The sequence below is a fragment of the Oncorhynchus gorbuscha genome, linkage group LG13, assembly GCF_021184085.1.
Source record: "Oncorhynchus gorbuscha isolate QuinsamMale2020 ecotype Even-year linkage group LG13, OgorEven_v1.0, whole genome shotgun sequence".
Classification (NCBI taxonomy): domain Eukaryota; kingdom Metazoa; phylum Chordata; class Actinopteri; order Salmoniformes; family Salmonidae; genus Oncorhynchus; species Oncorhynchus gorbuscha.
This window is the reverse complement of record NC_060185.1, coordinates 33,537,107-33,564,241: the sequence shown is the minus strand read 5'-3', so window position 1 is coordinate 33,564,241 and position 27,135 is coordinate 33,537,107. Positions and strand designations below refer to the sequence as shown.

Sequence of the window (27,135 nt, the reverse complement as noted above, 5' to 3'; positions counted from 1 at the left end):
TTTGTGCTTTGTTTTCTTGCCACGATACTAACGTGGTACTGGTTTTGTTCCGGCACTATGTCAGTTATTGTGTACGTATACTCATTCCCCAGGATTTCTATGGCTATGATATACTGTTACCTCAATTGGTTTTTAACATTTCATGCATCCTAAGGATGAAATCGTCAGCATTTTAAGGACTTTTAAGAAACAGTTTCTCTGTTTATTCTTCTCCTAATGTATAAAGTTGTATGTATTATGTATGCCCTGTGCGTCTGTCACTCAGATCTGACTCGTGCAGTGAACGCCCTCCCTCAGAACATGACCTCTCAGATGTTCAGTGCCATTGCCGCAGTAACGGGCCAGGGCCAGAACCCCAACACCACACCAGCCGGATGGGCATCCAGCCAGTACGGCTATACTGGTGGCAGCAGTGGCGGAGGGGGGAGCAGCAGCGCCTATCATGTACGTTTGGAATACACAGACACTTTCTGTATATCTGAATGTCACAATCACAAAAACTTTGCACTTTCATCTCTATCCGTTTTTCATATTTCTGTTCAATATTAGCCCTTCAACTTTGTTTTTTCTGTCCCAGGTGTTTGCCACACCAGCTCAGCAGCCGATTGCTACTCCCCTTCTGACGCCCAGCTATTCATACACCACCCCCACCCCCAGCCAGCAGCAGACTATCACCACTCCCCAGTACCCCAGCAGCACTCCCCAGTCCTCACACGGACATGGACACCGCCCTTCCTCCTCCACACCATCATCAACATCCTCCTCCCGCCACCACAGGACACCAACACCAAAGTAAGTCACCTCTCAAAACTAGCTCTTAGACAGAATTATCCAATAGCGAAACCATTTAAATTTGGGTCATTCAAATGGAGAGATTATGGTCCATGTATGTAGCTGCGTACTTACAGAAGTTTCCAAAGGCAGATAACTTACCTCTAATTGTTCAGGAAGCATACAACTGCTACATTGTGAGTGAGTAAGTAAATAGTGAGTTATCTTTTCTCCCCGCTCCCAACCCTCAGGGCAACTTCCCACACAGCAGTGGACTGGGGAAAGATGGCCGAGCAGTGGCTCCAGGAAAAAGAGGCAGAGCGCAAGAAGACGAGGCCCAGAATGACCCCACGACCTTCTCCCAGCCCCATGATCGAGAGCACGCCCATGTCCCTCGCTGGAGACGCCACACCGCTGCTGGATGAGATGGATCGCTAGGTCCAGAGTAGACTTTCCTTCTCCCGATCCCACTGTTACTCACCCCTACTGTACTGTATATGAACTGGACTCATTATATATTACTGCATACACTTCACTGCTTCAGTTGTTCACATTGAAGGATAAGATGATGGTGACCAACGTGGATGACTGAATTGCACGTGGATAATGTATTTGATAACTGTGGTTTGTTTCAAATTCACCTAAAGAAGATGGTTGGAAACGTTGACTATCACTTCTTTGGTAGCACTGTTTCTCGCTTGCAATTTTAGTGGAATGTATTGGAAACAATGAAAACTGCATGCCTTGTTTAAACCAGGTTTTAAGCGTATTAACTTCAAATGCATGTGATGCAACAAAAACCAATGGAAACTAATTTCTTTCTGAATCACACCCGAGGTTACTGTAACATATGCTATATAAATATTAACTATCTCTCAGTAGGGGTTTGAAAAGGCCATTTGTAGTACCATGTATATTATATCTATACCATTTTATCTTTGTCACATGAGTCTTAGGCCATTTTAATGACTTGTAAGTTTCTGGATTCATATCCAGTTGCTGCTTGGTGTATTGCCTGAGAGCTGACTAGGTATAGGTTTTCGCCTACATTAGCTATACAGGCTTCATGTCTACTCTGAGTGTAACACAATGAAGAACATTGACAGTATTACTTGGAAGTGTTGAACAGAATAGGTATAGGACCTCAAGCACTTTTACTAACTGTATAATTTTTTTTACTTTGTATTTTTAAATGCATTGCCAACTGAAACATGTTGTGGTCTGTGCATACTGTGCTACATCAACATATTCACATTACAGCTGCTGTCCCGTAATATACAGTACACTTAAATGTTATCCTCTGTCAATGTATTTAACCCATATGAATGTATTTTAAAACTATAAAATTCACTTCCCGTAATTGAATTCAACTCATGTAAGAACAGTGTCAGTTATTTTTAGTATTCATCATGTTCTCATGTAATCCACAAACAAAATGAGTCCATAACAAAGAAGAGATCTATCAGTGCCAGCCTGCAGTACTAATTAAAGCTGCATGTTAGCATTGTTGAATGCCTTTCCTTCATAAAAATGTCAAATACTGAAGACTCTTGTTTCTTTGCCAACTGCGAACAATTGTTCCTCTCAAGTAGTCAGACCATACAAAATACAATATGATTCCATTCAAAAGACCATTGAAAAACACTGACAATGCAGCTGATGTAATATACTGTGGTATGAGGTGAGAAATTATTGTACTTTGTCTCAGATCAAACTAGCCTACTACGTTGCCAGTACTGCTTAAACACTCTGTCCCCCCCCCCCCCCCCCCGCAAACTGAGCTGGTCTGAATGCTTGGGTCTAGTCCCAGTCTGGAACACCATCAGTAACTTAAGCTTTGAATACCAGTCACTGCTTACTGAAGTGTCCAACTGTTTTACTAAACTCAGCAAAAAAAGAAACGTCCTCTTACTCTCATCTGCGTTTATCTTCAGCAAACTTAACATGTGTAAATATTTGTATGAACATAAGATTCAACAACTGAGACATAAACTGAACAAGTTCATCAGACATGTGACTTAACAGAAATGGAATAATGTGTCCCTGAACAAAAGGGGGGGGGGGTTCAAAATCAAAAGTAAATCAGTATCTGGTGTGGCCACCAACTGCATTAAGTACTGCAGTGCATCTCCTCCTCATGGACTGCACCAGATTTGTCAGTTCTTGCTGTGAAATGTTACCCCACTCTTCCACCAAGGCACCTGCAAATCCCCTACATTTCTGGGGGAATGGCCCTAGCCCTCACCCTCTGATCCAACAGGTCGCAGACGTACTCAATGGGATTGAGATCCGGACTCTTAGCTGGCCATGGCAGAACACTGACATTCCTGTCTTGCAGAAAATCGGGCACAGAACGAGCAGTATGGCTGGTGGCATTGCCATGCTGGAGGGTCATGTCAGGATGAGCCTGCAGGAAGGGTACCACATGAGGGAGGAGGATGTCTTCCCTGTAACGCACAGGGTTGCGATTGCCTGCAATGACAAGCTCAGTCCGATGACGCTGTAACACACCTCCCTAGACCATGACGGACCCTCCACCTCCAAATCGATCCCACTCCGGGGTACAGGCCTCGTGTAACGCTCATTCCTTCGACGATAAATGAGAATCCAACCATCACCCCTGGTGAGACAAAACCATGACTCATCAGCGAAGAACACTTTTTTGCCAGTCCTGTCTAGTCCAGCGACGGTGGGTTTGTGCCCATAGGCGATGTTGCCGGTGATGTCTGGTGAGGACCCGCCTTACAACAGGCCTACAAGCCCTCAGTCCAGCCTCTCTCAGCCTATTGCGGACAGTCTGAACACTGATGGAGGGATTGTGCGTTCCTGGTGTATCTCGGGCAGTTGTTGTTGCCATCCTGTACTTGTCCCGCAGGTATGATGTTCAGATATACCAATCCTGTGCAGGTGTTGTTACACATAGTCTGCCACTACAAGGACGATTAGCTGTCCGTCCTGTCTCCCCGAAGCGCTGTCTTAGGCATCTCACAGTACGGACATAGCAATTTATTGCCCTGGCCACATCTGCAGTCATCATGCCTCCTTGCAGCATGCCGAAGGTACGTTCGGCACAGATGAGCAGGGACCCTGGGCATCTTTCTTTTGGTGTTTTTCAGAGTCAGTAGAAAGGCCTCTTTTGTGTCCTAAATTTTCATAACTGTGACCTTAATTTCCTACCGTCTGTAAGCTGTTAGTGTCTTAACGGCTGTTCCACAGGTACATGTTCATTAATTGTTTATGGTTCATTGAACAAGCATGGGAAACAGTGTTTAAACCCTTTACAATGAAGATCCGTTTGGATTTTTACCAATTTTCTTTGACAGGTTCCTGAAAAGGGGACGTTTCTTTTTTTGCTGATTTTATTATCCTAGCTGTGTTTTCAGTCTGTGACATATCCTGTCAATTTATTGTAAATTAGTTAAATAAAAATCAAGAAACAGCAGACAAGAAACAAAAAACAGAAGCAGGAATTGCATGTTCGGGGGCCTAGAGCTGTTTATGTTAATATCCTTTAAGTGAGAAATACCAAAAAATAATGTGCACCTTCCATGAACTGCTGGACATAATTACATAACTTATTCTATACATCTGTGTCTGTACAGTAAGCAACAGTATTGCATGTCAATCTCATTCTGTGAAACTCTTCATTTGGGCTCCCGCGTGGCGCAGCGGTCTAAGGCACTTATCTCAGTGCTAGAGGCGTCACTACAGTCCCTGGTTAGATTCCAGGCTGTATCACATCCAGCCGTGATTGGGAGTCCCATAGGGCGGCGCACAATTGGCCCAGCGTTGTCTGGGTTTGACCAGGGTAGACCGTCATTGTAAATAAGAATTTGTTCTTAACTGACTTGCCTAGTTAAATAAAGGTTAAATTAAAAACTGAAATTTAAAAAATTGTAGTGTGTAAGAATCAGCATAGGGATTTGAGCCTCAGTGTTACAGGGTCTTACAGCCCTCATTTAGGGGAGAGAATAGAGTTCATAGTTCATAGGAGAATAGAGTTCATAGTGAGCACGTAATCCTTTTTTAGGAATGTGACCCTTTTCATCACAATGCCTTATATCGCATTGGAAAAGACTAGAGGTCCAAAGTCCCATACAGAACAAAGGAAATAGTATTTAAACCTGGTAGAAGGCTCAGCTTTCTTGGCTTGGAGCCTGTCTGTGTATACAATATTGCAAGAATTGTTTGCAGAAAAGTAAAAGAAAGCCATTTACGAGTAAGCAGATGAAATGGAGAACTCCCTGAACTTGGAATTCCCTCATTTCTTCCGTATTAAATATTCCCTGCTGTGTCTTGGGAGTACAGTACATGCCTACATGCACAAAAAAATGAATGTGTTATTAATGAAATCATCACTTTTAGAATTCATTGCACTCAATATATGCTTCTTTCCAATATTTTATTAATCATTGGTGTTTAAATGCACATACTATAATACAAAACATTATCCTGATTCTTCATTCACTTGTTTCAATTCCTGTTGAATAGTGGTACAAATGTTGATTTTACAAAACATACACAATATGATGACTAACACATACTACACATACGTCTGAGTCTGCATAGCAGGTTTTCCTGATAGTCAAGAGCCAGACTAGTCATCTAGGACATCATTTCACTCGTTCATTCTATACTAGCAACATTGTTAGTATGAGTCTCATTGTGGTGGTTTTCTCCTTTTCTTTCTACCTATTCTCTCTTCCGTTTTCTGGACAGTGGATTTCATTGGACTTATAGTGTGTGTGCTGGTCTGTTCTCTGAGGGCCTGTTCTCTGTAGTTCTCAGAACCCTGTAGATTGAACTCTCCTACTTCGTCAACTTTGAATGAGTTTTCTGACGCTGAGGGTGTCAGACTTGTACCTGTTATTATTTCTTCAAGTTTGATTTTCATTGTCATTATGGATAGGAACCTCATCCTTGACAGCAGTGGGTATGTTCACTTTTTTACTTTTCTTCCTACCCTCCCTTTCTTTTGATCCTTGTCTTCTCCCAGTCATAACGGGATCGATGGCTGTTGTGGCGAGAAGTCCCTTTTCACTATGACTCTCTATGCTCTGTGGCGTTAGCATCTCAGCCTGCTCTGCAGCGACTACAGTGGTGGTTGTGGGGATGTTCAGTACAACAGTGCTGTCAGTAGTGACTGTATGAAGGGCATCGTCAGTGGGATTCTGAAGAGATGTGCCCTCAGCCAAAAGAGTTGATATGACTTTTCTCCTCATCTTTCTTCGCTCTCTCTCTTTCAGCATGTGCCTTTTGTTCTCACTCAAAGTTGAGCCTACAGTCGTAGTGGTATTGGATCCCTTCTCATTGGGACTTTGGGGTCTGTGTGACACTGGCTGCCCTGCAACGCGAACAGTAGTGATGGTGGTGACGGCTGGAGCACTTGTGCTCTCATTAGTGATCACTTCAAGATCCTTTTCAGTGGGGTTTCGGAAAGTATCCCCCACCATGGGAAGAGTGGGAGGGATTTTCCTCCATTTATTTGTTTTCTCTCTCTCCTTTGACCTGCGCCTTTTGCTTTTGATAAAAGTCACAATGGGGGTGCCGGCAGTAGCCGTAACATGTCCCTTTTCACTGTGGTTCTCTAACTTTAGTTGTGCAGGCTGATCTACAGAGATTATGGCAGTGCTGGTAGGGATGGTCGGGGTGCCATAGCTCTCTGTTGTGGTAGTTGGGAGGTCCTGTGTAATGGCGGTATGACGTGCAACTCCTTTAGGGGTGACAGTTGGCGTTATGTTGCTCTGTTTTTTCCTCCCTTCCCCCTTTCTTGACCTCTGCCTTTTGGTTTTCTGTGTGGTCACAATGGGTGTGCTGGTGGTTGCAGAAAGAGACGCTGTTTCTGTGTGATCCTTCAGAGCCGGAGTTTCCAGCATTGTCTGCTCCATCTTGACAGCAGTGGCTGAGGTGTCAGAGGCATCTGCAGCACTTTCTTCATCTACATGTGGTTCATCTCTCATGACATCATTGGAAAGCTCCTCTTTCCCTCCACAATCTTTTTCACCATCACTGAAACGGTTAACATTTCTGTTCAACTGGTCATCATTCTCAGGCTCATTTACAAAGTTACTCTTATTGACAACTTCCTCTGCTTTGGTAGGACTAACTTGGTAGGACTCCTCTGCTCCTTTTGAGACTGAGTCGATTTTCTGCTTCCTCTTTCTCCCTTTTCCTTTCCCTTTTCTTTTCTTGTTATTTTTCTTATTTTTCCCTGCAGTGTTCTTCCTCTTCTTCTTCTCTGAGGTCTGTGTCTCTCCTTTGGTGTTGTCTGTAGCCGAACCCTGAGAGGTGGAGACGGTGGCCAGAAATTTGATGAAGTCCTCAGCGACTGTGACCATGTTCCTGAGGGAGGGTTCCTCAGGGCCAGTGGTCTGGGAGCCAGAAACAGTGGACTGTGTTGTGCCTTCAGGATTGTCCTGCTCTTTGCCTGTTTCCTTTGTCTCTTTCTGAGGAGCCACGGTCAGCACGTCAATAACGTCAATACCTCCGAAATCATACGGGATGGACTCTCTAGGCACTGCAACCGGGAGCTTGTCATATTTTTTACACCTATGTGGATAAGAGAGATGGAGAGAGGTTTAAAATGTGCTCCCTGTAGTGTATTACAAAGCCACTAAAAATGCTTGGATTGTTAATTCTTGTTTGATTTTTAAAAATGATTTGTATTGTATTTGCAAGACATTCTAGTTCACTGTCGATGCTAGTAACATAAGCATTTCGCTGCACCTGCCACAACATGTGCATTATTACAGTAAATACTGTACTTACACGCCATACCAGTGGCGCTCCACACATTGCTCTTCATATATGAACTGGAAACAGGGCACCTCAATGACATTGAAGAAAGCTTGGCCAACCACCCTGGAGGAGGTGTCATTGACTTTCCTCAGACACTCCTTCAACCTGCACAGATAGTGTGACAAAGAGAAAATTAGCCCCTCCTGGTTACTGTTGCCTGTCTGGATGGTTTGACAGACAGTAGTAGTACATCATATAATTGGTTTGAGCCTCTGACTGTCTAACATAATTACTCAAGTGTATGAAGTAGTTTATTTATTTATTCTTTATAGATTATTTAAACGGATGGATCAAAGGCATTGCATTTTGCTCCTAACATTCTATTTTTTTAAACAAAAAAAGGCGTTTCAACTATAATGTAGGCAACTCACGCATTATCGCAGTCACAGTGACTAAGGGGATGCCACTTGAAATTGGTGTAGCCGTATTTTGAGGAAAACGCATGGATGATGTAGGGGCAGTGGTCATGAACGCGGCAACAACTGTCAGTCGCCGCGAACTCTCCTGCAAACGGCGAATGTATATTAAAAAATAACAACAAACCAACATGCACCGAAATCAGGGAAACAGAATGACTAAATGTGGTCATAATAGTTCATCATGCATCTAAAATACAGAATAACATCAAACTTTACGCAAGTTCACAAACTACCCAAATGGTCGTAATTATCAGCCATGTTGCCAGCTCCACACCACAGGGTTCCAGGATAAGTGAATCCTCGCTTGGATCTTCGTATGTCCTGCTTGTTATCCTCGTGGACAGAATTCTCTCTCGTCTCCTTCCGGTGTCTGTGCTGTTGGTGCGGCTATCCTCTCCGCGGTGACCGTCGTGCACTTTGATGTCCTCTGGAACGCTTGACAGTTGTATTTGGCTTCTGTCATGTCTGCAAAACTCAACTCCATATATTCTGGGTTGATTATCTGGTGCTTCAGTCCCAATCTGCACACATGCATGAATGACTTCATCTGCGTCTGGTTGATGGTTACTGAGCAGTCCACCAGTTTACCCGACGTGTCATGCACAGAGCGCACTTCCTCAATTCCGTCTGACACTTGGTAAAGATAATTTCCCCCAATGCCTGACATTTTGGCACAGAATGTGCTGTTGAGCATGAAAAACACATCTTTACTCTGTTTCTCTGCATCTAGGGAATAATTGGGGAATTCTTCCTTGACAAAGTTTCTGTCCAGATAAGACAGAAAGAAAAAAAATACCGACCACATTACTTCAGATGGCACTTTCAGCACCACGCGCACTGAGACAGCACCACTACCTTTCCCGTGTTCTCGCCAAAACCGGCTTTATAGCGACACTTCTAGTGGTGCGATTATTAATACGATGACTGACAATAATGGGAGGGGTCTGACACATAAAATTAACCCCTTCAGTGGCCGATTACACACTTTCCATTATTTCAATAGAATCCATTGATATTGTAAATCCAGGGTAATTTAATAAAAACAAGAATATTCTACAATTACTAGCAGTTCAACATTAAAATAATCAGCCTACCTGTGCCTGAATTTTGTTAAATCCAAATGAGACATTAACTGCAAGAAAGTATATTGACAACAAGGAACGTTTGTGTGCGCTTTTGTCTTTTACACGCATTCTATTTATTTATAGGCGAATAATCAAAGACAGCAGACCCGATATGGTTAATAGGATGGCGTGTACTACTGCTGGCAGCCTAGGCTACTCTGCCGTGGGTTGACCGCAAGTTACCTCCCCGTCCCCCTTTTCACCAAAAATCGAGATTTAGCTTTGGTGACGCTGCAAGCAAGGAGGAGGTTCTTCTCGCGCTTCCCATGGTAACAAGGATGGCGTGATTCTTCCAACCCAATAGATTGGACATCTTTTAGATTCCACAAAAGGCATTGGTGGTGACCTAAATTAGAATGTTGGAACAAACGTCTTTCTTTGTCTAGAATGGAAAGGTTTGCAAAGCACGCACGCAATCCGCGCTCTCTCAGCAGCATGTCTGAGCAAACTGGGTTTAATTAATGTTCTTTCAGAGGTTGAAACCTACTACCGATGGAGGATGGAGAGTTGAGGTTGAGGTCATGTCAGAGGGTGCACTACTGTACCCAAGCCAAGCGTAAATGCTGCCCTGGTGTTGAATGGGGTAATTTACTTGGACTGGCACTGCATGGGGGCACGGGCAGGTAATTCATCTGTTAAAGTAGCTAGCAATATCATGGAACTCATTTGACAAAAACGGACTATGCATTTTAAATATTGCCATCCATATACTGCTTTGGCAACATTTTTAGGTTTTATGTCACTAGTCCAGACAAAAATCGGCGGTGAGTTCTAATCAGGCCACTGTTTTGTCACAAGGCAGGATTTACAATGAGCTTTCAGGAGAGGCGTAGGTATTTTGTATTCTCCGCAAATACACTTGAATCGGATTGTTAGAAGGCGGAGAGAAATTATGCAAAATCACCCGAGGCAACATTCGACTAAACCTTGGAAAAGCCCCTGTGTTAATTGAACGCTCATTACTACAAGGATTAAGTGGGTGGAAAACAATAATAATCCTGTGCTCTAGATTTTGACATTGATCAAATCTGCCTATATGCTGGTAATCCGTTTGGATAGCCTTGGGACCCTTCCATAGCCTATATAACACAGCCTTTATAAACCCTTTTAATAGGCAAATAGTTACAGTTGGTATTATCAGAATAATAGTTTTAAAAGAAAGTGACAAAAATATATGTATAACATTAAATGATTCACACTAATATGCACACATTGAATTACAAAACGCTCACACTGTTATGCACAAACAAATGAGACACGATTGAACAATTAGCTGACAACAATAATTGATTTCTCCAGATCTCCAGATCCTTCTATTAAATATAATTTTATTAAATGTAAGGTTCTGTCGATTTCTCTGTTCTTGCTATGGCGTCACAGAGTAGGCAAACAACTGAGCAGGCGTAGGAATGACTAAAATGGACATGAACCTTCTTATGATAGTATAAAGGTCCGCCAATTTGGTCAGGGAGTTTGTCAAACATGGTTTGCCAGTACTGTGGTAAAATATTGTGTAAAATCCTGAATTTGAAGAATTGATCTGCACTGTATGTTTGTTAGCTAGCTAGCCAGTTTTAGAGGAATGACTCCATACATTTTTCAAATTAACTGCCAATATGCCAACATTCCATTTTTTTAAAATGCAGTCAATCCACATCCATATAATGGCTCAAATCAGTTGATAGGATTTAGACGAGTTGTAAGTGCAACAAGTAGGTGATATTTTATCATACGGTATAAATGAATTTGATTTGATTATAATAGCACTCAAAGCATTCCAATATATTTTTTAGACCTTTCTGGCCTATTTACATATGTTATAAAGGCTGTTTATACAGACAATTTGTATAAAACAAATTTACCCAGTAGCGGCCCACTTTTTGGAAGCAAACCATTCGATTTTGTCCCTACGTTATATCGGCATCGAACATGTCACCCTCCCTAAGAGAACGAGAGGCTGTCTGGTCTCAACGTAGACTTTGATCTGAAGCCATTCTCGTGATTTTGCTATTGTAAATGTTGTAGGCCCATGTAGCCAAATTGTATCTATCAATCAAATGTATCAATGAAATGTATATATTTACATCAGCTGATGTCACAGGCAATACAGGTGTAGAAGCACGGTGGCTAGGAAAAACTCGCTAGAAAGGCCAGAACCTAGGAAGAAACAAGGCTCTGTACCGGGTGGAGATTATTACAGAACATGGCCAAGATGTTCAAATGTTAATATTGTATTTCTTTTTTATTTTAACTTTATTTAACTAGGCAAGTCAGTTAAGAACAAATTCTTATTTTCAATGACAGCCTAGGAACTGCCTGTGCAGAGGTAGAACAACCTTGTCAGCTCGGGATTTGAACTTGCAACCTTCCGGTTACTAGTCCAACACTCTAACCACTAGGCTGTCAGGCTAGGCTCTGACCAGTAGGGTCACATAATAATAATCACAGTGGTCGTCGAGGGTGTAACAGGTCAGCACCTCAGGAGTAAATGTCAGTTGGCTTTTCATAGCGGATCATTCAGTGTCTCTAGAGAGTTGAAAACAGCAGGTCTGAGACAGGTAGCACGTCCGGTGAACAGGTCAGGGTTCCATAGCTGCAGGCAGAACAGTTGAAACTGGAGAAGCAGCACGACCAGGTGGACTGGGGACAGCAAGGAGTCCTCAGGCCAGGTAGTCCTGAGGCATGGTCCTAGGGTTCAGGTCCTCAGAGAGAGAGAAATAACAAAAGAAAGAGAGAAAGATAAAGAGAGAATTAGAGAAATCATACTTAAATTCACACAGGACACCGGATAAGACAGGAGAAATACTCCAGATAGAACAGACTGACCCTAGCCCCCGACACAAATTACTGCAGCATAAATACTGGAGGCTGAGACAGGAGGGGTCAGGAGACACTGTGGCCCCATCCGAGGATGGGATATAACCCCACCCACTTTGCCAAAGCACAGCCCCCACACCACTAGAGGGATATCTTCAACCACCAACTTACCATCCTGAGACAAGGCTGAGTATAGCCCACAAAGATCTCCCCCATGCACAACCCAAGGGGGAAGGGGGGTGCCAACCCTCACGTCAGTGACTCAATGATCGTGTGCTATCCATTCATGTTTTTGGTATTTTATTTTATATCTGAGAATTAACCAATGCTATCAGGCCAATCCCCGGTTGTGATTACAGATGTAATGGATGTGAAACGGCTAGCTTAGTTAGCGGTGGTGCATGCTAAATAGTTTTTCAATCGGTGACGCCACTTGCTCTGAGACCTTGAAGTAGTAGTTCCCCTTGCTCTGCAAGGGATGTGGCTTTTGTGGAGCGATGGGTAACGATGCTTCGTGGGTGACTGTTGTTGATGTGTGCAGAGGGTCCCTGGTTCGTGCGAGGGAACGGTCTAAAGTTATACTGTTACACAGACACCTGTGTGTGTCATTTGACACTATATAAACTAGTCATTATAGCCGGATGAAGACAGCTTGTCTGTCGAAACGTTGGTTATTAGGTTGTTCAATTATTGCATCTAAACTCCTAAAGTGTGTGGCTCTCCTTTAATGTTTCAAGTGTTCTACCCCGTTAGCCACCACCTCGGTAAATTGGTGTGCGTTTCTTTCGCACACCAATTAGGTAGCCGCGGACATGCGCACCGACGAGATGCCGCACCCAACGGGGTGAGAAGAAACGACTACCAGAGGCAGAGGGAACCGTTCACACGGTCCCAGACCCCACGGGACTGAGTGTCTTCAATTTATCAAGCAATATATTGAGCCCTGCCCATATCTCCTTGCTTAATAGAGGGTCATCTTTTGTGCTTAGAACTCAGTAAAACGATTTCGATGTTAAGGTAGACATGTTTAAGTTTTATTTTAGAAACATCCGTTTAAGGGAATACTTTAGCTCCCAGAATCGTGATATTTCTACTGAACACGTAGGTTGCTGACCTGCACATATTCCGACTCCTTTTAGAAGTAAAGTTATTTTGTACCTCCATTAAATCGCAATCACTCTATTGAGACATATTGCAGACTCGTTGAAAAAGAGATCGTTCATCTGCTTAAGAACAAACAGGAGTACATATCTTTCCATAATTGACCTAAGGTTGAAAAACAAGTTTCGCTTGATTTACAATCCGATATGTCAGTCCTTAGCCGCCCTACTGATAAGGGTGGGTCGGTTGTACAATCCGATACGCCAGTCCTTACCCGCCCTGCTGATAAGGGTGGGTTGGTTGTACAATCCGATACGTCAGTCCTTAGCCGCCCTGCTGATAAGGGTGGGTCGGTTGTACAATCCGATACGTCAGTCCTTACCCGCCCTACTGATAAGGGTGGGTCGGTTGTACAATCCGATACGTCAGTCCTTACCCGCCCTACTGATAAGGTGGGTCTGTTATGCTCATGGATAGGACTGTTTAAGTAAATTAGTTACACAAGAATGTTGCAAAATCTCCAGGGCGCCCCATTGCTGTAAAGGACACCAGCAGTATGATCTCTATCATTGAATCTCTTGATCCTCTCCCTGAGAATACCTTGTTAGTTACTTTTGATGTTGAGTCGTTATACAGAATATTCCACACGAGGGCGGTATTGAAGCTATGGAACATTTTCTTCTGCACGTTACCCTAATGAACTACTTTCCAGTGCTGCATTATAACATTGTCTGAAATAGTACTCACACATAACTATTTCATGTTTCTAAATGATATCTTTGTTCAGACAAAGGGTACTGCTATGGGATCCCCCATGGCTCCTAACTATACTAATGTGTATGTGGGTTACATGGAGAAACAGTCCATGTTGAATCCTCTCAAATGTTTTCTTGCCTAACATCATTATTTGGTAAAGGTATATCGATTACATTTTTGTTTTATGGAGGGGTGATGCAAAACAGATCCAGGCATTCCATGCTTTTCTAACGCTTGTTCTGAGCATCTGAGATTTACTTTGCAATCTGACACGTCAAATCAGTTTCCTTGATCTTCTATGAGGATAATGTTCTATACACTGATTTTTACAGGAAACCTACTGATCGTTACAGTTTGTTGAGGGCTGATAGTTGTCACCCACTTCCCTTGAAAAACAGTTTGCCATACAGCCAATTCTGTCGGGGAAAAAAATGCAAAAAACAACCAGATTTCGACAGAAACATGGCTGAGACGCAAAGAAAATTCAAGGAGCGAAGGTACAAACATTGAGAAAATTCAAAACAAACCGAGATATTTTTCAAGGACAGTTTCGCAAAAAGACTCATTCTTGCGTTCTAACTACGCGCCACGCAAAGTGCTTTGAACAAATTAAGGGAATCGTTCAAACATTGGCACATTCTAAACCCCTGATGACAGTATTGGTAATGTGTTTCAGGCGCTCCCTTGATCGTATTCTCACCGGGCAGAAATCTCTGAGATCAATTGGTAAACTCTGATTCTACCACAACGTCTATTTGCGCCCCCACTGGATGGAAACTACAAGTGTAATGGCTGTGCTCAATGCAATGGCACTTATAAATGTAGATCCTTTAAACACCCCCGAACAGGGAAACATATCCCTATCAAAGGTGTTATCACGTGCTCCACTAAAGGCAGTTATTTATCTTATAAATTGTGCTTGTGGTAAAAATGATGTGGGTTAAACAAAGCGCAAATTAAAAGTACGAATCTCGGTGCATCGTAGCACCATTAGGTGCATCGATTTACCAGTAGCGGCTCACTTTTTGGAAGCAAATCACTCGATTTCGTCCCTAAATTATATCGACATCGAACATGTCACCCTCCCTAGGAGAGGGGGTGACCTCGACAATTTATTGTTAAAACGAGAGGCTGCCTGGATCTTTAATTAATTTAAAGACTCTTACTCCCTTCTGTCTCAACGTGGACTTTGATCTGAAGTCATTCTTGTGATTATTGTGATTTTTCTGTTGTAAATGTTTGTAGGCCTATGTAGCCAAATTGTATCTATGATCATATGCTATCCATTCATGTTTTTGGTATGTTATTTTTTATATCTGAGAATTAACCAATGATATTAGGCCACACCCGGGCATGATTACAGACACCTGTGTGTGTCCTTTGATACTATATAAACTAGTCACCCCGCAGTGTTTGTCATTATATCTTGATGAAGACAGCTTGTCTGTCGAAATGTTGGTTATTAGGTTATTAAATTATTGCAGCTGAGCTCCTAGAGTGTGCACTGTCCTTTAATTTTTCAAGTCTTCTACCCATATAAACTGTATTTATTTCAAATATTTTAGGGGGACAATAATGCTATTACACAATTTCTGATATATCACATGGCTTAACAAATTTAACAAAATAGGCCATGTCCCAAAATAAATGTAAAATGACAAGGGGGATTTGTTCATTTGAATTTTGTTTTATTATTTAAATGAATTACATCATTAAAGTCACTAGTGTGTCCTGTAATTGATGGTCTTATTGATTACTGTTCTCCTGGCAGCAGGATCACAGATTCGTCACGACAAAGACATGCTAAACTTTGTAACGTTCGTCGTAGGTGGAAGAAGAGGAGGACCAATGGGCAGCGTGGTAAGTGTCCATATTCTTTAATTAATAAAGTAATTGAACACAAACAATAAATAAAACAACAAACGAACGGTGCTGGAAAAACACGGAACAGAAAATAATCACCCACAACTCAAGGGTGAAAACAGGCTACCTAAGTATGATTCTCAATCAGGGATAACGATTGACAGCTGCCTCTGATTGAGAACCATACCAGGCCAAACACAGAAATACCAAATCATAGAAAAACAAACATAGACAACCCACCCAACTCACGCCCTGACCATACTAAAACAAAGACATAACAAAAGAACTATAGTCAGAACGTGACAGATATGCAAATTGTATTGGGTTTAGGGTGCCAGGTAAGGTGGAGATGACATGGTTCTTACCTAGCCTCTCAAAGCACTTCATGATGACAAAAGTGAGTGCTACAGGGAGATAGTAATTTAGTTCAGTTACCTTAGCTTTATTGGGTACAGGAACAATGGTGGACATCTTGAAGCAAGTGGGGCCAACAGACTGGGATATGGAAAGATTGAATAAGTCGGAAGTTGAAGTCGGAAGTTTACATACACTTAGGTTGGAGCCATTAAAACTTGTTTTTCAACCTCTCCACAAATTTCTTGATAATTACGGATAGGCGTCCAGCTAGCGGGACAACTTCCGGTGAAATTAGAGGGTGCGCAATTCAAATAAATAATCATACAAATTATGGATATCAAACTTTTAGCTAATACAGCAAAAAAATGACATGCGATTGTTTGAGGCCGGTGCAGCACATCAAAATATTGTTCCACCGGCACAGGTATCATACATTGAAATAACGATTAAATATTCACTTACTTTTTGAAAATCTTCCTCTGATTGTCATCCAAAGGGTCCCAGCTATAACATGTAGTGTCGTTTTGTTAGATAAAATCCTTCTTTATATCCCAAAAAGTTAGTTTAGTCGGCGCCATCAATTTGAGTAATCCACTCGTTGAACATGCAGAGAAAGGAATCCAAAAATCTACCCTTAACTTTGTTTCAACAAGTCAAAATACTTTTCTAGGGGATCACGTGACCCTTGAACGAGACCCCCGGACTCGAGCGTTAGCGACGGAAAAAGCCTCCAAGAAGAAGCTAGCTTCAGAAAAAGGTCCTGTAGCTCAGTTGGTAGAGCATGGCGCTTGTAACGCCAGGGTAGTGGGTTCGATCCCCGGGACCACCCATACGTAGAATGTATGCACACATGACTGTAAGTCGCTTTGGATAAAAGCGTCTGCTAAATGGCATATATATTAGCCAGGAGCAAGAGGACCCCCCCGAGGCCCAACCCCACACTCTGTCGAAGACATCCTTTCTGAGTTGAGATCCCAACATACAGAACTCAACATTAAATTAGATGCCATTAACTCTCAGATCAGTGTGATAGGGGAAAGGTGACAATCCTGGAAAACGCTTTGCCTGACATCAACAACAAGATAACCATAAACGCGGGCGCCTGGACGAGGCAGAGGGCGAATCCTATCCATGGAAAACCTATTGACAGATGCCATGGAAACAATAGCATATGCTAAAAAGAAAATAGAGCTTCTGGAAGAGAAAACAGAGGACCTAGAAAACAGGGGGCGAAGGAATAGTTGTGTTCTATTAAATCTGGGTGAAAAAGATTAGGGAAACATGCCACTGATCCGCTACCTGCAGGACAAACTTCCTGAGTGGCTCCACCTGTTCACCGACAGGCCCATAGAACTCGAGAGAGCACACCGATCACTGAGGCCCCCACCAGCAGCCAGACAACCACCGCACCCAATCACCATACGTTTTCTGAGATTCACCGATAAGGAATGAGTCCTACAGGTGGCGAAAATCAACACCATCACAGTGGGAAACGCCAAACTCACTTTACACCAGGACCTGTCAGCTGGAATACGCCGAAAGCGCAGAGAGTTTGACGAGGTGAAGAAATACTCGATTGACCAAGGCATCTTCAGGGGATTCAAATCCCCAAACGAGCTGAGGATTCTTCACCAAGGATCCCTGCGACACTTCAAAACTCCAGAAGAGGCAAAACGTTTTTTTTTGAAAGGCAATCCTGGTCAATGAGAAACGGACCAATGTCTTAATGCGATTAATGCGATTACTAAAGAAGGTAACATATAGCCGATATCCAAAGACCCACCGCCCCGCTAAATGTCATTATAGCCGTCCAATTTATATTTATTTTCCTTTAGCTGAGAGGGATAGGCTCTATAGCCTAACCTAGGCCTACTAACGTTTCAGCCTACTTTTATTTCCCTTTTATGTGTTGCTATTATTACTTGTGGTTCCCTATGTCCCCTGGAGGAGGTATATTTAGGCTGCGCTATTGATTTTATCTGGTCTGGACGGGGGCTAAGTTGTCATTTACTCAATGCGGGGCGGAGAGGAGAGGATGAGGCATTTCTTTGGTGGGGAGCGGAGACGTTGTGCATTGCTAACTGTTCATGTTTTTTTTCGGAACACAGAATTGAGACTCAGCGGGGGGGTAATAGATCCAACGGGATGTGTCAAGTTGTTTGGGAACTCGGCTGAGGTGTTCAGAGATTGTTATTTTATGTACACCATTTATTTTCCTTTTATGTGAACGCTGTAACTATTATCCACTTTTACCTAGAGATGACTTGCACTAAAGTTTGATTACTGTTCGATGACTAGTACCTTAAATCTATTGACATGGAACTGCCATGGTCTAGGTCATGCAATAAAACGGAAAAATATACTATGTTCTCTAAAAAAGGAATAAGCAGATATCGTGCTATTACAAGAGACGCACATCTGTGATGCCGAACATGCCAAACTCCGCAGAGCTTGGGTGGGACAGGTGTATTTCTCATCTTTCACAGTAGAGGTACAGCCATACTTATCCATAAGAATGTTCCATTCATAATTGACAAAAACATATCTGATCCGGAGGGGAGATTTATTTTGATAACTGGGTCAACCAATAACTATCTTAAACATATACGCCCCTAACACAGATACTCCTGCATTCATGTAAAAAATGATAACCCTTTTCAATGAGCATTGTGTTTCCTTTGGCGTGGTGGCCAGAGATTTTAATTGTACCCTTAACCCAACCCTAGACAATTAATCTCAAGTCCCCTCCACAAATCCTAGATCTGCAAAGATGTTGAACTCTCTTACTAAAGAGATGGGACTGATAGATATCTGGAGAGAGACTAATAGCTCATCTATGGACTATACATACTATTCTAATGTCCATAATACCTACTCCTTTATAGATTACATTTTTATCCCAAAGAGTTCCATAAATTCAGCAAAGTGTACAATCGGACCCATAGCACTTTCAGATCACGCCTTTGTCCACCTCCGCTTTGACCTCTGCAAAAACAGCCCGAGGTCAAAGACTTGGAAATTCAACACCTCCATGTTATCAAATGAAGTGTTCCATACATTGGTAACTACATGAATAGACAACTACACACAAGACAACAAAGATTCTCCTGTTTCTCCGGCCACAATGTGGGACGCTGCTAAAGCCACACTAAGAGGTCATCTAATTGCATATGCTTACTCTAAGAAAAAAAGCAATGGAAGCACACAAGCTCAATCTCGAGAAGGAGCTGGAATGCTGTGAAAAAGTACATAAACAATCCCCAGACAGCACCTCCTGGAGTCAACTTAAAGCAGCCAAAGCCAAACTGAATTTGGACTACACTCGGGAGATAAAAAACATTTTCTTTACTAAACAGAAATACCATGAGTATAGCAATAGGCCTAGTAGATTGCTTGCTTACCCATTAAAAAAAGAGCATCCAGAGTGTAAAATCATGGCTATCCGAACAGCAGAGGACAAGGTCACAAAAAAAGATCAATTTAACTTTATGATTTTTACTGCAAACTATATACCTCTAAGAAAAAACACACAGAGGCAGAACTCCACTCCTTCCTAGAGGGAATCTCGCTACCTAAATTATCAGAGACCTACCAAGAAGATCTCAACTCCCCCTTCACTCCTGAGGAGGTCCTGGAGGCAATTACCTCCATGCCACCTAATAAGTCCCCAGGCCCAGATGGATTCCCCAGAGAGTTCTACAAAGCTTTTTGGCCCCAGCTCAGCCCTATCTTCATGCCAATGCTGGAGGATTTTTGCAAAAACTGAGTTCTCCCAGACTCAATGCACACAGCTCGCATTACAGTGTTGCTAAAAAAGGACAAGGACCCTCTATCCTGCTCGTCCTTCCGGCCCATAAGTTTGTTGGATTTCGACTACAAAATAATTACCAAATTGCTCGCCAAAAGAATAAACACTCTTCTTCCCAAAATAATACAAGCGGACCAAACTGGATTTATTAGAGACAGATACTCTTCTGATAACATTCGCCGTCTTTTTGATATTATTGATCAAATAAACGCACAGAAGAACCCTGTCCTGCTGGCTTCACTGGATGCTGAGAAGGCGTTTGACAGGGTGGAGTGGAGCTTTCTGATTTCAGTCTTAGAAAAGTTCAATATGGGCCCAATTTTTTTTTATCACTATACTCTCATCCAAATGCCATGGTGACTACTAACGGACTGAACTCTGACAGATTGCCTCTGGAACGGAGCACAAGACAAGGGGGCTCGCTGTCCCCCCTGCTCCACTTGTTGGGGGTGGAGCCTCTGGCAGAGTTGATATGGAGCAATCCAAGTATTATGGGTGTTTCTGCAGGCGGCCTGCAGCACAATATTTTGCTTTACGCGGATGATGTCTTGCTCAACATATCCAACCCTGAGGAATCCCTCCCATTTTAGACACAATTGCTCAGTATGCCAAGTTTTCAGGTTATAAGATACATTTTAACAAATCCACTGTCTGCCCTTTCAATATCACTCACCAGCTCTATGAAGACACAATGTCCTTTCCAATGGAAGACACAGGGGTTTCAATACCTTGGGATCTTCATAACACCAGATCTGAATAGCCTTTTCAAGGAAAATTATCTTCCACTCCTGGATCGAATCAAGAATGATCTCCAAACCTGGATCTCCCTCCCAATTAGCTTAGTAGGAATAATTAATGTCATTCGTATGAACATCCTCCTTTGACTGAACTATTTATTTCAGATGCTCCCATGCTATCTTACAGTTTTCTTTTCAAAACAACTAACCAAAGCATCACCAAATGTATATGGGACAATAAAAAACCTAGGATCAAGTTCTCCACTCTATCGAAACCTGAATCTAAGGGTGGTCTTGCCCTTCCCTCCTTTCAATTGTACTGCTGGTCTGCCCAAATCCGCAACATGCGAACATGGATCACAAACAGACAAGAGTCAACGTGGATTCAGATAGAAGCCCAATCCTGTGGTTCATTACCCCTAAGCTCAATTATATTCATTAATAACTTTAGTGAAGTGGGAAACAGCCAAAACCTTTTTGATTTACAGCACCCTACTAGCGTGGAGGGACTGTAAGAAATACCTGGGCATTTCCTCCCAAATATGTTCTCACTTGCCTATAGTAGGCAACCCAGACTTGTCAAAAGCCCTGAGGGATGCCAACTTTAATCTTTGGCATACTCTAGGAATCAGGACCTTTTCAGACCTATTTCATCAGTAAACCACTACACTGAAATGAAGAGCTCTGCAGTGAATTCAATGTGCCAAGATCCCATTTTAAAAAACATCTATAAATTAGACATGTAAATTAGACATTTCCTCATTTACCTTCCAATAGGAGGTTTAGAACTCAGTTGAATGAAGTTGAAACCCTTCTTGTCACAGCACAATCCATTAAAGGCAAAATATCTTACATCTATAGACTCCTTTCTGAGAAAGGAGGCTCATTCTTTACTCCTTTGAAAATAATCTGGGAAAAGGACCTAGGTCTGACTATCAGTGATGAGTTATGGGCGGAGGTTTGCAACAGGGTATACTGCTCCTCTACTAATGTAAAAATGAAAGAATCTAATTACACATTTTGTAAAAATTTTATTACACTCCTTTGAAACTCCATAGAATGAAAAGAGACATGTCTCCTAACTGTAAAAGACATACCTCTGAAAGTGGAACCTATATGCATGTATTTTACTAGATGTACAGTTTGATATGACCCCGTGTATTTATATTCTTAATGCCCAGCAGGACTTTGTTCTTGATCCTGACAGAGAACATTTGCTTATGACTATTACATACTTTGCTAAGAAATGTATTCTTCTATTGTGGGCCTCTAATACCTCTCCTACATTTAAAATGTGGATTGACCAGATTGTTGACTTTCTCCCTCTTGAAAAGCTCACTTATGACCTCCACAAGAGACAGCCCAAGTTTGATAGACTCTGGTCTCCACTACTCAACTATATTTCAAATTGGACAGAGTGTATGGGGTGATTAGGGAAATTAGAAGATACATGTTGTGTAAAATCTAAAAACTAATTATTTGCTCGTCGTCTTAGCGAAGGCTAGAAATAGCTAATAAGAACCTTGATAGTGCTGCTGCAAGATTTATATATATATATGTTTATTTTTTAATTGTTCTTTGTGTGTATGTGTATGTACATGTATGTAGGATATGTGTGTATATATATATATATATATATATATATATATATATATATATATATATATTTCACTATTATTTATTATTATTATTATTGGTTTTTTTTTTACATTTTAAGCCTGTCACATCTGTGAATGTGGAATGTGTTTTGTTGGTTGATTGAAAAACAAGAATAAAACTTAATAAACTTAACTTAATAAAACTTTAAATTGAAAAGAAAACTTTTCTATTTACTTTTCAGATACCCTAAAATGTAATCAAACTATAATATTTCTTACGGAAAGAAGTATGTTCAATAAGAAAACGATTTTAGCAGGTGCGTACTGTCTTCATGGCGTGCGCAAACATGAATTTTCAAAACTGTGTCCCTGTACTAAAACTGATATTTCTTATTCGTTGTTGAAGTTACAAGCCTGAAACCTTGAACATAGACATAGACAAATTTCCAAAATGACCTTTTACTTGCCTTTTTAAGAGGATGGTCTCTCAACAACAACAACAAAACATATTTGGTTGGTTTTGGGGGGGATTTTCTCCTACCATATCTATTGTGTTATATTCCCCTACATTATTTTAACATTTCTACAAACTGTTTTCTGTTTTCACTACAAACTGTTTTCTTTCCAATGGTACCAATTATATGCATATCCTGGTTTAAGGTCCTGAGCAACAGGCAGTTTACTTTGGGCATGTCACTCAGGTGGAAAAGGAGAAAAAAGGGGCCTTTCCCTAAGATGTTTTAACAAACTATAGTTTTGGCAAGTCGATTAGGACATCTACTTTGTGCATGACTCAAGTAATTTTTCCAACAATTGTTGACAGACAGATTATTTCACTTATAATTCACTGTATCACAATTCCAGTGGGTCAGAAGTTAACATACACTAAGATGACTGTGCCTTTAAAAGAGCTTGAAAATTCCAGAAAATGATTTCATGGCTTTAGAAGCTTCCGATAGGCTAATAGACATCATTTGAGTCAATTGGAGGTGTACCTGTGGATGTATTTCAAGGCCTACCTTCAAACTCAGTGCCTTCTTGCTTGACATCACGGGAAAATCAAAAGAAATCAGCCAAGACCTCAGAAAATAATTGTAGACCTCCATAAGTCTGGTTCATCCTTGGGAGCAATTTCCAAATGCCTGAAGGTACCACGTTCATCTGTACAAACAATAGTACGCAAGTATAAACACCATGGGACCACACAGCCGTTCTAATGCTCAGGAAGGAGACGCGTTCGGTCTCCTAGAGATGAATGTGCTTTGGTGCGAAAAGTTCAAATCAATCCCAAAACAACAGAAAAGGACCTTGTGAAGATGCTGGAGGAAACAGGTACATAAGTATCTATATCCACAGTAAAACAAGTCCTATATCGACATAACCTGAAAGGCCACTCAGCAAGGAAGAAACCACTGCTCCAAAACCGCCATAAAAAAGACAGACTATGGTTTGCAACTGCACATGGGGACAAAGATCGTACCTTTTGGAGAAATGTCCTCTGGTCTGATGAAACAAAAATAGAACTGGCAATAATGACCATTGTTATGTTTGGAGAAAAAGGGGGAGGCTTGCAAGCCAAAGAATACCATCCCAACCATGAAGCACGGGGGAGGCAGCATCATGTTGTGGGGCTGCTTTGCTGCAGGAGAGACTGGTGCACTTCACAAAATAGATGGCAGAGGAAGAACAATTATGTTAGGGAGAACAATTAAGTGGATATATTTAAGCAACATCTCAAGACATCATTCAGGAAGTTAAAGCTTGGTTGCAAATGGGTCTTCCAAATCAAATCAAATCAAATGGATTTGTCACATACACATGGTTAGCAGATGTTAATGCGAGTGTAGCGAAATGCTTGTGCTTCTAGTTCCGACAATGCAGTAATAACCAACGAGTAATCTAACCTAACAATTCCAAAACTACTACCTTATACACACAAGTGTAAAGGGATAAAGAATATGTACATAAAGATATGAATGAGTGATGGTACAGAACGGTATAGGCAAGATGCAGTAGATGGTGTCGGAGTACAGTACAACAAAGTCTAGGTATTGGAGTGGGCATCACAAAGCCCCGACCTCAATCCTATAGAAAAGTTGTGGGCAGAACTGAAAAAGTGTGTGCAAGCAAGGAGGCCTACAAACCTGACTCAGTTACACCAGCTCTGTCAGGAGGAATGGGACAAAATTCACCCAACTTATTGTGGGAAGCTTGTGGAAGGCTACCCAAAACATTTGACCCAAGTTAAACAATTTAAAGGCAATGCTACCAAATATTAATTGAGTGTATGTAAACTTCTGACCCACTGGGTATGTGATGAAAGAAATAAAAGCTGAAATAAATCATTCTCTCTACAATTATTCTGACATTTCACATTTGTAAAATAAAGTGGTGATCCTAACTGACCTAAAACAGGGAATTTTGTGAAAAACTGAGTTTAAATGTATTTGGCTAAGGTGTATGTAAACTTCCGACTTCAACTATGTGTCCGTAAATAATCCAGCAAGCTGGTCTGCACGTGGTTTGAGGACGCGGCTTGAAATGCCATCTGGTGAGGGTTAACACGCTTAGATTACTTACTCACGTCGGCCACGGAGAACGAGTGCTCGTAAGCGTCAGGGGCCGTGTAGGTGGCCTGGTGTTTTCTTTGCTCAATTAGTGTCGAATTTGGTTTAAAAAATGTAATGGCTTATTTGCAAGGTGTGGCTTATTTGATCGAATAGAGATTCTGTAATGCTTAAGTTGTTACAAGTGTACTGATATGACATCCCGGCAACTTTGAGAAAAAACACTTTATATTGGATAGGTGCCTGTTGTTCACATGCATACAGTGCCTTGAAAAATATTCACCCCCCTTGGCATTTTTCCTATTTTGCTGCATTACAACCTGTAATTTGAATGGATTTTTATTTGGATTTCATGTAATAGACATACACAAAATAGTCCAAATTTAAAAAAAAGGAAAAGTGGTGCGTGCACATGTATTCCCCCGCTTTGCTATGAAGACCCTAAATAAGCTCGGGTGCAACCAATTACCTTCAGCAGTCACATAATTAATTAAATAAAGAGAGGGCCGCCCACCAAAACTCATGAACCAGACAAGGAGGGCATTAATCAGAGAGGCAACAAAGTGACCAAAGATAACCCTGAAGGAGCTGAAAAGCTCCACAGCGGAGATTTTATCTGTCCATAGGACAACTTTAAGCTGTACACTCCATAGAGCTGGGCTTTACAGAAGAGTGGCCAGACAAAATCCATTGCTTAAAGAGAAAAATAAGCAAACACGTTTGGTGTTCGCCAAAAGGCATGTGGGAGACTCCCCAAACATGGAAGAAGGTACTCTGGTCAGATAAGACAAAAAGTTAGCTTTATGGCCATCAAGGAAAACACTATGTCTGGCACAAACCCAACACCTCTCATTACCCCGAGAATACCATCCCCAGAGTGAAGCATGGTGGTGGCAGCATCATGCTGTGGGGATATTTTTCATCAGGAGGGACTGGGAAACTGGTCAGAATTGAAGGAATGATGGATGGCGCTAAGTACAGAGAAATTATTGAGGGAAACCTGTTTCAGTCTTCCAGAGATTTGAGACTGGGACGGAGGTTCACCTTCCAGCAGGACAATGACACTAAGCATACTGCTAAAGCAAAAAACTCATTTCAATATCTTTGAATGGCCTAGTCAAAGCCCAGACCTCAATCCAAATTGAGAATCTGTGGTATGACTTAAAGATTGCTGTACACCAGCAGGAACCCATCCAACTTGAAGGAGCTGGAGCAGTTTTGCCTTGAAGAATGAGCAACAATCCCAGTGGCTAGATGTGCCAAGTATAGAGAGACAAATCCCAAGAGACGTGCAGCTGTAATTGCTGCAATAGGTGGCTTTACAAAATATTGACTTTGGGCACTCAAGTTAATTTCTTTTGTCTTATTTCTTGTTTAAAACATATTTTGCATCATCAAAGTGGTATGCATGTTGTATAAATCAAATGATACAAACCCCCAAAAATGTATTTGAATTCCAATTTGTAAAGGCAACAAAATAGTAAAAATGCCAATGGGTGTGAATACCTTCGCAAGCCGCTGTATCTGCCCTCTCATTGGCTAGAATGGTCTCACCTGATTTTGACACATCCCGACTGCCTTCGAATTTTGAAGACATTTATTTCCATTGTTAGAGCGGCTACATGAGTATATGGTCAATATAATCGATAATCTGTGTGCAAGGCAAACACAGCATTCCATTGGAAATTAATGTATTTTAGGTGTACCAAAACACAATTACCTGGTCGGTCTGATCGAGGCATCACCCTCAGAGTTTCGACAGCAACACTTGACAACGTAGGTCTCTCCGAGCGAGTTGGTAAAGGAAGGGGTCTGGTTTGGGATCATAGCGATAGATAGAGGACTCATCTTTATATCTGTGCCATTATAGTGTCTGTGACCGCATCGGCAGCGCCATTGCATCTAAAACCCATTGGAATCCCCACCCAGTTGACTTCTTTGATTACTTTAAAATGGAGGAAGCATGGTGGAAGCCCTCAATGGTGCTGCCCATGCCAAAACAGACTTTTGGCCATTAGAGGCCTCTATCATTCTCTACGTTTGGTATTCACCAGTTATTTGTGTGCAGTACATCTTCACAGACTCCACCACACCACAGCATTGTAAGTCTATTTAATTTGTAATGGTTAAAGCTTTTTGTTGTAATTGTTAACTTGTAAAAACATAGCATTAGAACTTAATTTATCAGAAAGTCAACTGAAAATCTATGAAATACAACATTGCATAATTTAGATTTTGTTTTATGATTTTAAACAGCAAACGTTCAAATATTTTGGCCCTATTTAGAATCATCTTCTGTGCTATTTGAATGGAATACACTTCCTATTATTGCAACAACGATTCGATTTTCATTTTAACCAATGTTATTAACTTTTGCTCCAATTCTGTGTTACATTTACATGTGAATTTTGATTCTGAG

At 41.6% G+C, this 27,135-nt stretch overlaps 1 protein-coding gene and 1 pseudogene across 2 annotated transcripts in view; one reads left to right on the top strand and one right to left on the bottom strand.

The window, feature by feature from the left end:
* The window catches only part of LOC123992753, a 34,044-nt pseudogene extending 31,903 nt beyond the window's left edge, over positions 1–2,141 (top strand). Inside the window, exons 35-37 of the transcript XR_006831307.1 lie at positions 266–444; positions 578–792; positions 1,023–2,141. The product of XR_006831307.1 is annotated as a transcription elongation factor SPT6-like (transcript). The remainder of the gene's footprint in view (positions 1–265; positions 445–577; positions 793–1,022) is intronic.
* Positions 2,142–5,163: 3,022 nt separating this feature from the next.
* proca1 (protein interacting with cyclin A1) lies at positions 5,164–9,030 on the bottom strand. The gene is made up of 4 exons (XM_046296458.1): positions 8,222–9,030; positions 7,941–8,073; positions 7,540–7,674; positions 5,164–7,320 (listed from the first exon to the last, which is right to left on the bottom strand). The coding sequence occupies exons 1-4, from the start codon at positions 8,244–8,246 to the stop codon at positions 5,649–5,651; spliced, it is 1,965 nt and encodes a 654-aa protein (XP_046152414.1). The 5' UTR covers positions 8,247–9,030; the 3' UTR covers positions 5,164–5,648.
* Positions 9,031–27,135: the final 18,105 nt, after the last annotated feature.